Raw genomic sequence first — 17358 nt, forward strand, 5'->3', positions numbered from 1 at the left:
AGGCTTCCTTTTCTGCTAGATTTGTAGGCAGGTTTTATTCACAAAACTTTTACCAAAGAGTAAAAGAACAGTCCTACTGTTTGAAATCACCAGACAGTAACTTAACAAAATTAGCAGTCAGTTGTGGTATCAGGGGACCTGAAAAATATGACTACAGCGTGACATTGCAGAGCTATACTGTGGCAAAAATCAAGAGTTTAGTTTATCCACAGTGTCCGTGCCTTGTTAAAGCAGTGTAGAATGTGCAGAACATCCTCTAACCAACTAACAGAGAGGAGATTTAAATTGGATCGATATTATGGCCCTGGTGAACAGCCAAATCCAATCATGCCCTGTAAATGAATTGGTTAATAACATTAATCAATGCCAGCCACCAGAATTCACATCCAACTCCCCGATTGTCCCACAGCCTTGAGGCTTATTGTCTTGCTCACTTCCTAAATTTGTGGTCATTGGTCAATTGGCTATATTTCTGATTCTTGATTGGATGGTTTGGTGTTGCAACCCCCACCTTCCCCTCCCCAAATGACCTACTGATGCTGCTGATGAGAAGTGAGGTGCAATGTGGGAAGTGGGTCAAACGGCAAAGTGTCAATTTTGCTCCAGCGGTGGAGGAACTGTAGATAAACACACATGCACACATTGTAGTTGATATGGCTTTAACCCACTTCCCACTGGTACCGCTGCTCGATACAGCACACACACACACACACACACACACATGCGTGCACACATTCGGCTTCCCTCCCTGTGATGCAGGCCAGCCCCAGGTGGCTTGTTGCTTGGTGCCCTTGAGCTACTGGAGGCACTTAACCTAAATTAGCTCAGTCTGTCTCTGTGCCTCTGTGTCTAAACCAAGACCCTCTCGTCAGCAGCATGAGCTAAGAATGAGGGTCACGGTAACAGCAGAAGCGACACACTGCTGTATACCTAAGCTCATGTGTGCAACATACAATAAATAAGCAATATTTATTACCTCTGCTCTCAGTTTTTGTCACCATGCTGATGTCGTGCAGGTGATTGGAAAGTGTCTTGATTGCAGCGTCAGCTAAAATGCCATCAGAGTAAAGTGTGCAGTGTAGTATTGATGCTAATGAATCATATTGACGAAGCAAACAAAGTAATATTCCACCTGCTACCTATTGATTCCTGTCGTCATCCAGCTTGGACATTATTCACATCACACTTTTAATCAACGGTCTTGAAGTTTATGTGTGTTATGTGTACGTCTGGTGCTGCACAGGCATTCCACAGTGTATCCCGTCTGTGTGTTTGCGTCAGATTTATGGCAATTTTTTTTGTGTGAAGTTAATTATAAAATTGGATTAATGATACATGCACACAAACAGGCCCTCAGGAGGGAAGAGCAGACAGCCCTGGTATTGAAATGTAGGTCAGGAAATAAGCGTGGCAACCACCATAATGTGGTGTCCCTGCGTGGATGTGCGTACGTGCGTGTGCATATTAAGTTGAGTGTGGTTACATGCTTGTATGCATGTTGACTATAGGCACATGTATTGTCCTATAACCTATATGTGCAAGACCATGTGTGTCAACAGCAGCAACAAAGACACCAAAATCATAAAGGACTGTAATGTGTGACCAGGTCTGTTGTTTAAACGCACTAGATTGTATTTACAGCTGCAGGCACACATGCACAATAACCTGAACACCCATACATATAGAAGCATGCAGAATGATGTCAGCCTACGCCAGTGAGACACATGAACACACTCAGGCCTTGTGGTTATTGATGTGGCGGGTCCTCGAAGGGTCCACCAGGGAGTGAGAAGGGCCAGGAGTCAATATAAGTGGAGACAGCGTGACTGGATGGTAATGGCTCTTAATGTAGTCCGGGGGCTGCCAGGGGTCCGTCTTTATGTTACACTACCAGTGGCTGAATGGATCTTTCCACTGGGAAATTATTTTATAATAGCGTGTCAGACATGTGTTGCATCGTCAGGATTCTGAGCAGGAATAGCTTTATTGAATAATTGAATGCTGCTGAACTGACAGAAATAAAATGTTTTGTGATGCTTAAACCAAGGACAGCACTGAATGACTTACCTGCCCAACTGTGGCACTAAACAAACATGGAGTGTTACACATGAAGATGACCAGAATTAATCAAAGTCATATAGAAAAAGCAAGGTTAAGGCCCTGTTTACACCTGGTAGTAACGTGTATTGGGTGACTGGACAAGAAAGAAATGGAAATTCAGACACATACACAAACAGGACTTATACATATGCATTGAAGGAGAGATATCAGAGTGAGGTGGCGGCACACTCAGTGTATTGTCCGCACGAGGCCAGACCAGTGACCGTCCGGTTCACAAGACAAGTCCTCACAGACTGAGCTACTGCTGCTCCAAACGGGCAGCTCTTTGTGTGTTCACACCTGGCATTAGGACGCGTCTCGAGTTATCACTTGTGATGGGATCTTGTTTCTCGCTCTACATGCAAATAAACTCATACATCATTTCTCTTTGCAAAGACCAAATTTGTTGCTTTTAATACCATTTACATTAATTTCTCAAACTAGGTGCATACTGTCAACATTGCTGTCGTTGCCCTGGATTTCAGCAGGCATAGTGTTGCTTCTTTGAATTGCCTTCATGAATCATCAGGTTGCATCCAGTTTCTATTGTACTGGCTCTTTGTGTCCAAATAGAAATCATACAATGTGTTTTGCTGTCCTCCACCCACAAAAAATCCATTTTACCTGTTGTGGCTTCTTCTTCTTCTTCTTCTTCTTCTTCTTGTGGTTTCTTCGTCTTCTTTTGCACTTTACAACAATACAACAATGTCATTGTGCAGAAAACTTCGACCAAGTAGTTACTCCTATAGTGTGGCCCAGGACACACATGCGTACACATTGCTACAACGATGTGGCCATATGGAACCCAGACCACCTCCAAATGTGGTCTGAGCAGTCGCATCTTAAGATGTATTAAATGGCCAGTGTGTAATATTTGGCATGGTTTATTGTCAAATCTGAATCTGAATATTCTATCCATTAATATGTTTATATAAGTGTATAATCGCTATAAAATAAAATTTGTTTGGTTTTCGTAGCCTTATAATTATGCTTTTGTATATATATATATATATATATATATATATAGTAAGGGCCTTGCTTTAGAGAGGTTGCCATCTTGCGCCACCATGTATGTACGGCAGACCGAGCGGACAATCCAGCCAGCCAGAGAACGTGTTTCGCGTGTATAAATAAACCAACGAAGACAGCGGGAGGAAGGAAGAAGGAGGAGGAAACAGCAGAGAGTGTTAGTAGTTCGTCAGTGGAGAGTAGTGAAATTTTTTTTAGTTATAAAGTTTGCGAATGGACCACACTTATCACGCAACAGGAGAGAATGAACCCGAACCGTCATCTGCAAGGAAAAGAAGACGCAACTTCACTCCTTGTGATGCACTCTCTGCGGCGCTTTTCCTCCTGATGATATATCTCCCCAATGATGGTAGCACCGAATCCCATTCTGTGCAACAAAATGGGAGCAGAGGATTCAGCCTCTCTTCTCGCCTGCTCAGTGTACTCCGGCTCTCATCTGTATGCTCTGGCTCAAACAGGTATGGCTCTGGGTCTGTGTCCGCTTCAAGAAACTCTTCAAAATCGCGTTCAAAGTCATCCATTGCAGCTACTATAGTCCGGAGATATTGCTAGGCTAAATAAACAGCTGAGCTCTGTTTACAGGCTACGCTGTCAGTCAGTGTGCAGGCTGGAGATTGGTGGAGCAGAGAGGGGAGGGGGTCCCCACTCGGTATGGTAAACAAGTATGTGTGTATGAAGTGTGTGTGTTACGCTAAAAGAGTCAGAGTTTGGGACGGAGTCTTTTACCACCTGGAGTGTTACCGGAGTTTTTGGAGTGCTCAAATAAATGGGCCTTTTTCCCGAACGCTCCTCTGGTCTCCTGCTCGTGAGGGATCCATTACAATATTGTAACATGGTTTAGATTTCTAAATAAACATTCACCTCGTCGCTAGATAGACCTACTCCTGAAAAACTGAATAATTTAACCACTGATGTCACTGTTTTCAACCCATTTTACACACTGGCCCTTTAAGGACACATTGGGTGCATTCACACCTGTACTTAGAGTTGATCTGATCGCCTGAGACGCAGGTTAATGCCAGGTAAAAACACATGGTCTAAAAGAGTCAATGGACATGCTTGCCAACTGTACTTCCAAACAGCAGAGTTCGAGCGAAATGCTAAAGTCAGCTAACGTACTCACAATGATGTTGACATGCTAATATTTGGTTAAGCACTAAACACAAACAGTGGGAATGTCGTTAGTTTTGCAAAGTATTTGGTCATAAAACCAAGAATTGGACCAGTTAAAATTTTGATCCGATGATGGCCCTGAAGACACTGGAGATCACCGAACTTATCACAGTTCATGCTGAGGGAAACATAAATGCATGAATTACAATCCAGTTCCAATCCATCCAAAAGTTGAAGACATTTCTCTAAAGAAAAAAAAAAAAAAAAATCAACTATAAAACTTAATCTCATGGTAGCACTAGAGGAGTACTCGAGGGATTAGCAAAGCCATTAGGATTTATCCTCCGGGCACTACGGATATCTGTACCAAATTTCATGGCAATCCATCCAATAGATGATTTTTTTTTATTTGCCAAAAACTTGATTTAAAATTCTTTAGTCCATCCAAATACTAGGAAAAACATGCACAGAATGTTGTCTTTACAACTTACAAATGGTCCTGTTTCAGTTTCATCTCATTGTCTTGCCAACTTCAGGGGGGGTGACAGGCCGGTGGGGTTGGATTGCATTAGATTTACAAACTGTGTTGCTGGGGGGGAACGGACGGTTAGCTGCAAATCCATCCTGACGGGGACATAAAACACCTCAAGTTAGCAACAAAACTGCCACCCTCCCTAAAGGCACCAAAAGCTCAGGCGTACAAATCAGCCTGCTCGTAAAAGAACAGCGTTTTAACGCCCTGCTCAACAGGCGTGTACATTTTAAGAGTGACCCGCCCTTTATTGTGTGGTGCTAACATTAGGCTATAAAAGTTTGCCTGTTGAATGAATATATAGGAAGGACTTATTTAACACTTGCATGCCTCCTTGTCAGTTTGTGCTTGCCTTTGTTTTTAGGCTTTTCTTGTTTCACTACCATGCTGAGGCAGAAAATGTCATGTTGACGTTGTTTTTTAGCACAGTCTTATCTGTCCACTTGCTCCAACAGAGGTGCATTTATTCTCTGTTCTCCCCGTGTTTCTTTCTCTTTTATCCTGGCTTAAATTTCAAAGGGGGTCGGCAGGGTCAGATGCCAGGGGAGGGAAAATTAGGCATGACCGCCAAGCCTGCTGGGCTTTTGTATATGTTTGTGTGTATAATAACTGTTTATATGGAGTCTTTACCTTTGGATGTTTTGCGTTCACACTCCATCTATCTCTCTTCTCACTTCATCTGTATTCCCTGCCCTTCATCCGTGACTTTTCTCTCCCGGCTGTCTTTATCTCGTCTTCCTTGTTTCCTTTGTCTCCCTAAACACTGCCCTTCCTATCCTGCCTCGCATCTCTACTCAGCGGAATGGCTCTGCTTCCACCACATCAAACAATCCTTTAACAGTTTGTGGATGCTAACTTTGCTTCCCGTCTCTTCCTCTTTTTTTAAAGTCTTTGTGCAAAGTTTTGCTTTTGATACCATCTCCCACATTAGTATTGTGCTGCCCCCTTTGAAAGACATTTCTCTGATGCACACACATCAAACTGTGTGAGAACAGCTACACGGTGTTTGAACAGAAAACATACGTGTGTCGCCACATCAAGGCGATGATATGCACATACATATGCTTGTGATGCAGAAAACACACACAAAGAATAGAGCCTGAATATGTAAGTGATGGTGTGTGTGCACGCTCAGGGCTTAGTTTGCAGGGTGTCAACCGGACTTGGAGGGTTTTCTCATGGATCACAAAGGAGGAGCAGCCTATAGAGGGAGGCCCCACTGCCTTTCATTCAGAAGAATAACCCAGCGTACACACAGACGCACTCACAAAATGCAGAGGTTTTCATTGCTGACTTGAACGTACATCAAATCTCCCCTGTTTATGCTTAAGTAAAACTAAAGTAAAACATAGTGAGCTTTGACTGGATTTAAATTACACACTCTATTTACTGAAGCAACAGATAAAGAATTGTGCCATGCTAAGTCACCACTGCACACACAACTTTCTCACGAAATTTATATGTTGTTGTGAGCCACTTGAGTAGCTTGAAGTGAGTCTTGAAGTCCCCTCAAGTCGGACCTCTTTTAACCCCCGCCATATTATGAATGTAATCATGCAAATAAACTGCTGATGCGATGTTGATTTTCTGATGGTGGACATAGAGCAGTCTGCTGTCTGCGTTTTATTGCATGAGCTGTGTGTGTCTGTTCCGTCTAAACATGTATATGCACACACAGTCAGCAACTGAAAGCAGTTACAGGATGGTGAGATTGTTTGTGCGAATGTATAGAGTGTGTGTTTGTGTGTGTGTGTGTTTGTGTGTGTGATGGAATCCCAGCTGCTTCAATGGAGTAGGTCAGACGGAAACACCACAAGGGGGGGGGGGGGGGAATTGGCGTTACCCAGTAACCTCTGTCTGCTTAACAGACACAAGTGCAACCGAGGAAAGAAAAGAGCGCGAGAGACAGACAGGGCTGAGAGGGAGACAGCAAGAGTTTGGTGTCATTAAAAGGTCAGTTAGCACCTCTAAGCTAGCTAACCTTACAGCTCAGCTGAGAAGACTGCATTTTGTGCTGTCACAAGCACGATCCTTGCATCCATGAATCAAGGCATGCTTTTAACCCAGTAGAAAGAAAATAGTTCCCACATGAAACTGCTCACAATGAGGTCTGTGGATTATCCTGACTAACCGGATCATGATTTCTGAAAAGACACATTGCTGTTGAGTTGCAACTCACACCATAACTACCTATCTATCTATCTTTCTTTCTTTTGATTTTGAGGTGAACTGTTCCTTTAATGTGTTTGTGTGTGGGTGTGCCATGCGCGGGAACTTTACCCCATGCTAAAATCATCAGTGCCAGAAAAACACTGATCACAGCTTGTTTACTCAGCTTAGCTGCTCTGTCACCTTTGTTTCAGTGTGTGTGTTGTGTGTGCATGTGTGTGTTATGTGTGAGAGAGAGTTGTGTTTATTCAGGAGTGAGTTTGAAGTTTAACTTTGCTTAACTGCCTTTTTACGAGTGCCGTAGAGAGTTGTTTCCCTCTTATCTGTGTTTACCTTTTCCTGACCCATCTTAAGGGTTTTATCGCCATCGTCAAAACACTACTGTATCAGACCATGAATACTTTGTATGTGCAGTTAATTACACATCTCAGACACACCAACCAATGCCAGAAGTTTAATTCCTTGTGTAAACTGACAACCACTAATGCGATATAAGAAAGGTAAATGGCAATAATGATACAGTTTGTAAAGAACAACAATTTTCATCATGCTATACTTCCTCCCCTGCTCTCTTCGCTGATAGATAATTCATGCCTTGCTCTATATCTCCGAGAGACCAAAGCGATCGGGTTCCCATTGACCCCTGGTGCTATGCTTTCATTCACAGAGATGTAGGGATGAAAGAAAGGGGGAAGGGATTAGAGAGTGAGTATGTTGCTCTACATGCCATAAATTATGGATTTTCATTCACAGAAAAAGAGAAGTATGATGTAGTGCTTTTATTCATTAAATTTTTAGGGCTTTTGGTACATTTCCTGTTCGAGTCATCCAAGTCCAAACAGCCATTTGTTGCAGACAAGTTTACAAATTTGAAGAGCTGCTTCTTTTCCCTTTTTCAAATTGCTGTAAACCAAATGTTTGATGTTTTTTTTTTGTTGCTGTTTTTAGACTAGGCATTTCACCCATAATTGTTAAAGGAAAATGAGAGCTTTTGTCTCACTTGACTTAATGGATTCAAACTGGTGACCTCCCAGCGACAAGCCTGCCTCTGTCTAAATCCATTCACATGTTCAGTTCTAGTGACTCTGTAACAACTCCGCTGAGAAATGCGTTCCACGATGCCGCACGCGTACAGATGCAAAGCGCTGCTGTGCACTCACGTGTGCAGGAAAAAACTTGGCCCAGTTTTCTGCACCTCACATTTTCCTGCTTATCTCCACCTCGCAGGTTTTCTACTGACTAATGGGAAGGTGTGCAAGGTCAGAGCCTGAACAAGAGAGCGCAAGGAAAGAAAGAGGGATGGGGGGGGTAAGAGGGGAGAGTAAAATCAATACAGGCTAGATTACATTAGCAGTCATGAAAGCACTCATGTCTGGAAGAAAGAGATGAGAGAAGAAGAAGAGGAAAGAAACCTGGGGATGGAGAGAAAAGAGGGAGAGAGATTTGACATTAGGCGGATCAGGTAGAGTTGAGGGGTTTTAGGGAGCCAGCTTAGCTCTCCCTTCTTAAGTCCAATTAGAAAAATAAAAGCTGAGACCTGTCAGATGAAGGGGGAAGCTTGTGTGTTGGATGCCGGGTTCAGGCTCTTTGGGAATTTGAACGGATGCTTGATAGACTACGATATTGAACGAAAGGGGTGTGTGTTTTGGGGATTGATCGAATGATAGAGTTTGGGCCGGAGGGAATTAAACTCAACAGTCTGGGTTAAAAAACAAACTAGGGTGTGTACGGGAGAGAGTTGTGTAGCTGTAGTTGCCTCTGCCAGGTTGACGGGGAGATCCAAATGGTGTGTGAAGACAAAGAAAGGAGAAGAGCATCACTAAAATCTCTCCTTTATTATGATCACTCTGCCACGTTCACCCATGAATCTTTATAACATCTCGACAAGACTTGTTAATTATTCACATCGCCCAGTTTCTCTTTTTTTTTTTCCCTCCTAGGGTCACCACCTTTTCACGTGAACACACTGCTGGTTGTTTAACAAGAAGAGATAATCATTGCCTTGCCACGGGGCCTCACACTAATGAACATGTGTTGAGATCTTGTGTTAAAATGCTAATAATTGCTCGATAGTGTCATTTGTTCTATCAGCAATTAAAATAATGAAATGGGTAGAAAACCAGTTGTACAATCTCAAAAAACTGTTTTTTGATTAGTTATACAAAGCAACATCTTACCAAATGAATAATCGATTCATTCAGAATTAGCTTTGAGGATTAGTTAATAATGGATAATAAGGAAGAAAGACAGAAGCAAATATTGCCTCAGCTTAGGTTATCATGATTTATTAATTGGTAGTAGTAGGATTGCTGTTTAATCACGTTCATTTTAATCCCTGATGATGATGTTTGTCACACTGAATAAGCTCTTCCTCTGAGGTCCAAGCTTCATCCACTGAGTCCTTCACGCTTCCTTCATATACTGCTTAGAGTATGAACAGATGAAACATTGATGTGGTTTGGGTGGGGGCTTCCATTCATCACTGGGAATGTGCGGAAGGATGTATGGACGTATGGCTGAATGGATGGATAGCCCTAATCCTAGAGGTGGCCTAGATTTGAAGCCCTCCTTCAGCGGATAGAGTTGTTGACCTGTCTGTCCCACTGTGTGTGTGTGTGTGTGTGTGTGTGTGTGTGTGTGTGTGTGTGTGTGTGTGTGTGGACATGGTCCTGAGAACAATAGGCCCTTTAATGAGTGATGCCGCTTGGGCTCGCGTCTGCATAAATGATCCTAATACTGTACGCGTGCCAAACAGTGTGAGACACAAGCCAAACAGAGGCTACTGACAGAACACGAGGACTCACAAAGGTTTAGCGTAAAAAAGTTTGACACGTGGTGAAAGACTCTGTTTAAACCATCGGCCTACAAGAAATAGCTTTCCTAGTTGAGAGATAATTGCCTGCGTGGACAGTGATGTTCACAATATGATTTTAAGTAAGACATGACATTCATCAGTTCTCTGTCTTTATCAATCTAGCTTGACTTGCAATGATGCAGACCCAGTTTATGACTGAGATAAACTTGACTCAGAATTACTCAAAGCCTTCTTATTGCTTCCTGTTTGACAGTCCAAAGAATCTATGCTGATACAGTAGGGCTGGAACTAACGATTATTTTCATTGTCAACTAATCTGTCGATTATTTCTTCGATTAGTCGACTAATCATTTTATTGAAAAATGTGTTAAAATGTTGAAAAATGTCGGTCTGTCTCTCCCAAACCCCATAACTGTGCCATCTAATGTCTTGTTTCGTCCTCACGCCAAAGGGTTTTAGTTCACCGTAATGGGAGAGTGTGTAAAGCTGCCAATATTTGAACGTAAGAATCTGCAGTAAGAGTATTTTGGGGTACTTTTATAGTACTTTTCTATGAAAAATGACTAGAAACAGATTAGTCGACTACTAAAATAGTCACTGATTATTTTAATAGTCGATTAGCCATCGATTTGTCAACTAATCATTGCAGCCCTATGATACAGTAATTAGTTGGTTAGTTGTTTCGACACTTACTTAAAGTTCACCAGACACTCCTCAGCTTTAATATGAAACACTCAAACACTGGTTTCTATATTACCGTAGAATCATAGTTATATATGGTTTATATACGGCTATTAGTGTAGGATTATTGTAACTTTATGGTAGGCTTTTCAACCAAACATTGATAAGACAGACTAGAACATTAATGTAGATTGTTGGTCCACATTACATTTCTAAAAAAAAAAGAAGAAAGCATTAGAGAGTGAGGGGGCTGCCTATTGACAAGCACCCCCCAGCAGCTGGGATTCGGTACCTTGCTCAAGGTTACCTCAGCAGCACCCAGTAGCATGAACTGGGACTCGAACCATCGACCCTCTGGTTCCCAAGACAAGTCCCCACAGACTGAGCTACTGCTCCTATAGATAAAGAAATCCTATACAATTACAACTCTTCATGGCACCTGCTGTGTTTCTAGCCCCTTTTCCCACCAGTTCAAGATGGGAATATTGCACCATTATTCTTAAACTGCGATCACAGAATTGGGGGACAGAGTTTTCTTGCTTTTAAGTCAGCTGCGGAGGTAACAACAACACCGAATCAATGTCTTTGTAAAAAGGACTACCTGCAGGACAGGATGAGTGTGATGTCTGATAACGTGTGTGACCCACTGCTGGGAGGTTTAAATAGCAGCTAGTACCAGTTAGCAGCTAACTCAAAAAAAAAAAAAGAAAAAAAGAACAGCAGCCGAAAATATCTGCAAACTGGGGAGACAATGAAGTCTTGGAGCTCCTTACCCACAGAGCAGAGGACAAGATCAGCTGCCATATAACAGGGACAGTAAATGATTATTATCGCCAGTCATGCCAGTGGAATTGATTACAAAGTGCTGCCGACGAGTATGTATTTCTTGTTGTGTTATATGCACACCCATCGTGCCTCTTTTGCTTCCAGGATGCCGGCATGCTTTCTAAAATCACACACGGGAGCAGCATGATGTCGCCGAAGTTTGGTTTTGGCTTAAAATGCAAAGGCAGTGTAAATAAAATAGTGCGATGTCTGTGTAAAAGGAGCTTCAGCAGCCACTTTTGATATACTTTAAGTTGACAACTCTCTGTAGCAGATTTATTTATACACTGCAAATAATATTCTCTTTGTCTGTGTGGACGCTGATGATAAGCTCATCACCCATCTCAGTGGTATTTTATGAAAAGGTCAAACACAGGTTGAACTCTCAAAGAGAGAATATGACATTTACAAAGATATATTACCCACATTTAGAGTTTTAAAGCTGAAGGACAAGAGGAGCTGCAAATACTGTGAATAGACACTTAGCAGCGCACAGCAGACAATGCAGAAACGACCAGTGTTACTAAACGTGTAAATATACACACACGAATCCAAACTGCTGTCTACAGCACTTCAGAGTCAGGCTGAAAGGTTCAGATGAGCAAGGTCGAGGGGGGGAAGAGGGGGAGGGAGGAGAGGGGAAACCTTTCTACCCACAAATTCAAGGATCATTTGCAGTCCCATTGAAGCTCTTGTTGCAACCCCATCCCTCCCTCCCTTACACCCCCCCCCCCCCGCTTCAGCCATTTGGGCTGAAAAGAAATGCGGTCGCAGAAGGAGGGGCAGCCCTGCCCTCATGGGTGTGTATGTGTGTGTGCGTAGGTACACGTTTGCATGTATTTGAATGTGTGGGCTGCCGGAGCATGTGTGTGTGTGATAGATTGTGAGCTGATTGGACAATGGGAGGATTGTATGTGATCTATATTCATGTGGCACAGATTCAGTGGCCATGTGTGCACACAGCAGGCTGGGAGGAATCAGACAGAGGGAGAGGGGCTGATAGAAGAACATCCAGAGAGGAGAAAAATGAGAGAAAATTATAGATTTTTTATGGTTTTAGACACATTTGATCTCTGAAAACAGGGACATGATCTGTTAAATCCTCTCAGTAATGCTGTTATGTTGTTATATATACCATAAAATGAGATCAAATGGGATAAATGTCAGTGGCTTAGTGTGTTTTACTGCATGTGATAGTGTTTCCTTTTTGCATTTCACTTTGCATGCAGGTGGGAGCTACATCCTCCTGAGAATACCTTGTTAAAAGCTCAACATGTTTTGTTTCTCAAGGATGTACAAGGTTCTCCTGTAGAGGTGGCTGATAGTTTAATGAGATGCACGAATATTCCCCAGATTAGTCTGTCGTAGCGGTGAAACCGGCAACACATGGATTACTTTTGCGAGAGTTGAGCAGAGTAGAAAGTAGGGGAAAAGACAGACTGAAATTAGAATTGACATTCACACCAGAATAGCACGAGTGTGCCTGTTGGTTCTAATAAGGCATATTTAACTTTCGGCTATATCCTGAGTCCCGCAGAGTAAAGAAGAAAGAGAGCGTAGAGAGAGAAAGACAGCGCGAGAGAACGACTGATGATGAGAAATAAAGGGAGAGGCAGCCAAGAACTCCTTGGTAACCAAAGCACAGAGGAGCAGAGGGGCCGGTCCTACACCCCTCCCGCTGTGTGTGTGTTTGTGTCTGTGTGTGTCTCCGAGGACTGGACTGCCTGAGGGGGGAGTGGTGGTGGTGGTGATGGTGATGGGGGGAGTGTCGGACCCAGTGTGTGTTAGAGAGAGAGGGAGATAGGGGTAGACGCTCATTGTCGGCGTAGTAGATGCTCACACACACTCTTAGCCGCCGTGTTGTGAGAATGTGAGCTGACACCAGCGGTCCTTCGTCCCGTCTTCTGTCCCTCCTTGGATTTGGATTTTTTTGTGCCTTACAGGGACAGGTTTTTTTTTTTTTTTTTTTTTTTTCTTAACGAAGAGACACAATCAACTGGAATAATGGTGTTCATCGGGACCTCGTTAAAATCTGTGATTAAATACTTTAAAAGGAAGGGTAAGACATGTTCCTCTGTTCTATTTTGATTATTAATGTGTCATATAAGTAGTTTTGGACTTCACACGACAACTGGAACAGAAGAACAGTTTTGCATAATTTTGACAGGAATTTTATTTACATGTCTGAATTTTGTCCATTTTTAATACTAATTTGAATAGCCATTTCAAATTCCTTCTATTAAAAGTTCTGTCTAGTGCTGTATCAAAAGTGGATGCACGCCAGCTTTAATGATTTTTAAATCATTTTATCACAACCTAGTGGTTTCTGGTGGGCATATTGCCTCACTGCTGCCTCTGCTGAGCCCGGAGACAGCCTTCTGTTGCACCCTGTTACCAGGTAACCACTGGGCCAAGACTTCACAGAGCCGACAACTATTAGCACTAAATGACCCAACAGCGTTTGTAAAGGTGGCAGCTGGGAGCACTTAGAATCACAGCTACTCTTTTTACCTTCATCCTGGAACAATTTAGAAGTTTTCAATGTTCATTTAGTCCTAAACGTTTCGCAGAATCTGATTCTGATATCAAAAGAAACCAGGTCTGTGTGCCATGTATGTACAGTAGATTACGGATAGGAGGATTAGTTCATGCTCCAAGGCTATTATTTTATTAATGGCTGCGTACTAAGCATGTGAGGATGTTTAACAAAGACCCCAGTTGATGCAGGGCAAGCTGCTTGTGTCGACTGTAATCTCAGGTGTATTTATAGGTTGTGTTACAGTCAAGGCTGAGGTGATATTGTTAATCATTACCTCAGCGTTTTTGTACTTCGCAGCAGGTCTTATCTTGCCATCTTGCAAATGCCTGCACATTGGTCCTCCCCTGCAGTCCTGAGGGTAGTGAGCTGCAAATTGAGTAGTGCTTATATCCTCAGATTTTTCATGATATCAAGAGTGCACAAACTTTTAAGACACTAAAGGAGGAAAAAGTAGAACTGCACATTAATTTGGGTCAAAGGTTAAACACTCCAATGGAGGATACCTCGACATTTTACCAGAAAAAATGTTTTTTTACATTATGAAGAAGACCTGTTAGGAGATATATTCCTTTCCTAATCTCTAAAATTGACCCGATCCAACCCCATGACGACCCCTACAAAGCACAGAAAGTTGTTACATGCACACAATCAATACTCTATTGGCTGGTGGGTGATCCGGGACCCAGTTCAGGATTAACACAGATAATTGATCATAACAGCCAATAACTTTGGTGCACATGTGTTTGCATACAAATGCATCCTCCAGGGATTACTATGTGCAGGTGCCTCTGCATCTTTAGCGTCGATGCACCTTGCAGCCTGTTTGTCTTTCTGAGATTCCCAGTTCGCTCCCAGTCTGTTGTTAATGGACGCAGGGAGAGCTGGGATGTCAATGGACAGAGGGATTAGTAGACTTCTGAAAGACTTTCGCGCCACAGTCCAGTGTGTGTGAAACTGTGTGTGTGTGCGTTGAGGGGCTAGGGCGTATTGTGGCACTGAAAAGCCTGATGTGGAGACTGATGCAGAGGGACAATACAGGCTTTGTGTCCATAGTCCCCCATGTCCTTGGTCTGCCTATAGCCTTACTGAGGTCTATTCAAACCCCACAGTCAGAGAGGAGGGTGGGGGAGGGCTACCTGTGCTGTGTGTGCAAGAGAGAGCACGAAATATAGGAAAAGGGTTTCTCAGGGAATGGATGATGTAAAATCGTCATTTATCTAGGCGAGCTGATTTGAGGATGTACTCTCATCCTCTCACAGCTGGGGCGTCACTGCCTTGCTCGTAGGTGTGAAGTGACAGTTATTTAAGAATGGGTGGCGCTGTGAGATTTAACACCAACTTCTAGGTGGCATCTCTGACCTTCACCTTTGAAACTCCACTGAACTGTGATGTGTGTGTGTGTGTGTGTGTGTGTGTGTGCGCGCGCGCGCGTGTGTCTAACAGTCCAGTCCGGACTTGTGGTCAGGGGACTTTTGCCTCGTGATGTATTTCATCGATTGATCTCACCAGTGCAGGCACTCTGGGAGACAGCATGTGTTACAGCATGGGGAGACAACACAGTGACACCTCATTTACATGTACACAATATCTCACGTTTGCGCCCATCACAAACCGTCACATAGTGTTGACATGTAACTGTTGGTGTTGTTAGGTTTTGTTTTGACCCCCTCCCTCGGGCGTGTGGTGCGACTGTCTGACTTTTCCCCTTGTCACATTTGGTTCAAACATACGCAGATGTGCATATGTGGTATTGGTACTTTTAAATGACCAGGCATGCAGCAGACTTTTAGGTTTGAATGTAGCAGCAAAACTGGGAAGAGGGGGTAGAGATTTGCGAATGAAAATTCTTGATGAATTAAAGTCAAAGGTGTCCCTACTGCAAAACTACAGCAAAACATCAGTTTACAAACTCTCACACAACTTGTGCTGTAAAATCCAAGTCTCGTTTATCCATTGGTACACTCCGTACTTCCCAAACACATGTATTTTCATTCAAACCTTGGCATTTAAAGCTGAACTGAAAGTGAAGCTTGTCTTTGCTTTCTTTAAAACCAGACTCCATTGACAAAAACAGTAATTTTACCTTGCTAAAGATGGGAGCTGCTGGTCTACTGCTCCCTGGACCAGTAGTTTGTTTGTGTATTGTGTAACTTTGATGAAGCCAGACGAGACTAACAGCTACCGTGTACAGCAAGGTAAATATACTGTCTTTGTCAATGGAGTCTGGCTTTGACAAGCATAGACAAGTTTGACTTTTGTTCAGTTCCCCGTTGGAAAGGACTGTCTGTTTGGAAAGTACTGAGTATGTATATGACTTTGTAAATGGATGTTCTGATATAATAGATAGTGTTGCTGTGGTTAAATGCAGCCCCCTCTCTGTTTTGGGATTATTTGTTCACCAGTGGCATGCGAGACAAACAAAGTTCACAAGCTCAACATAACACAGGGAGAGTAATTGATATACAAATGATCTTTTGGGGGGTAAAGTATTCCTTTAAGGAGCCGTTAACAGCTGTTCATTCCTCAACAAGCTGTGGATAGGGACATTAAGGTACCATTAGTCTCCGGCAGCAGTAGGACTTGGCACACTGCACTGTCCCTTAAAAATAAATCCATAAAACTCTGCTCTGCTGTTCTCATCAGTCACACACTGCTCTTATCGTCACATGTAAGAAAAGTTGGACTGGCCACAGAAGAGCCTTTAAGATGGCCAGGCATTATCTGTACATCAAAGCGGTTACACGTTGTCTCACTTTCTCCAACGACCAATTTGCACTCCGCCCTATACCTTCACCTCGGAGTCGTTCTGTCCTCCCCCGACACACACAAACACACACACTATGCATCCTACTACGGCTCATTAGCAGCTGTGAAAAAGCACTCAAATGAAAACACTCCCGGCCCCTTTCATGACCCGTCCCCTTCCTCCTGGTTCCTCCAAACATACTCATCAGATCAGTCCCAGTCAGATGGACATGTTGTGATGGTCAGCACAGGGACAAACAGATAGCAGTCTAAATGGAGATAGTCCTGCATCCACGATCACCAACTTTGGCTTGGATACGCTCGCTTGGTAAGCTTATCTTTTGGGATGTGTGTTTGTTATATTGATATTTACACCTCAGTTGTTTGCTGACACTTGTATTTAGAGTGGCTTACAGTTGCAGCATTGGAATAAGCTTCAAGTTGCAAGAGAGACAAGGAAATGCCTCATAATGCTGTGTTAGTATTTCTTTGATGTTTGACTGAGAGTGGTGCTCTAGAAAATAAAATAAAATACAGCAAACAAGGAAAAAGGGCTGTTTGCCTGTCTTGTAAAGAAAGACAGTTGGGTGACTACGGCAGCTGTTTCTGTTGATCTAGCTAGATGTTAAACCGACTGAATGAGTGTGGCTAGGTGCTGAAGCATGCAGTGTTGTTGTATGGCTTCATTGCTATAAGGGTAAAATTTACTGTAGCTTTCGTAAGTTTTCAGTAGCCTGTTTGAATTTCCAAGCTGGATATCATCTGGTTCGGGGTTCCCTCCAACTTACTCTTTATCCCTCCCCCCCTCTG

The 17358-nt window shown here is 43.0% G+C and overlaps 1 protein-coding gene across 11 annotated transcripts in view; it reads left to right on the forward strand.

Annotated features, from left to right (window-relative positions):
- The window catches only part of nhsl1b (NHS-like 1b), a 140205-nt gene that overhangs the window by 97324 nt on the left and 25523 nt on the right, over window positions 1-17358 (forward strand). For 2 of the 11 annotated variants that reach the window (XM_049590905.1, XM_049590906.1), the window contains exon 1: window positions 13009-13323. The exons of 8 other annotated variants lie outside the window; for them this stretch is intronic. In XM_049590905.1, the coding sequence (XP_049446862.1) occupies window positions 13269-13323 (55 nt within the window). In that variant the 5' untranslated portion in view covers window positions 13009-13268. Of the gene's footprint in view, window positions 1-13008; window positions 13324-17358 lie in introns of those variants that run through there. One more of the 11 variants, XM_049590909.1, reaches the window with a different exon arrangement.

This window comes from Epinephelus fuscoguttatus, linkage group LG11, assembly GCF_011397635.1.
Source record: "Epinephelus fuscoguttatus linkage group LG11, E.fuscoguttatus.final_Chr_v1".
In the NCBI taxonomy this organism is placed as follows: Eukaryota; Metazoa; Chordata; class Actinopteri; order Perciformes; family Serranidae; genus Epinephelus; species Epinephelus fuscoguttatus.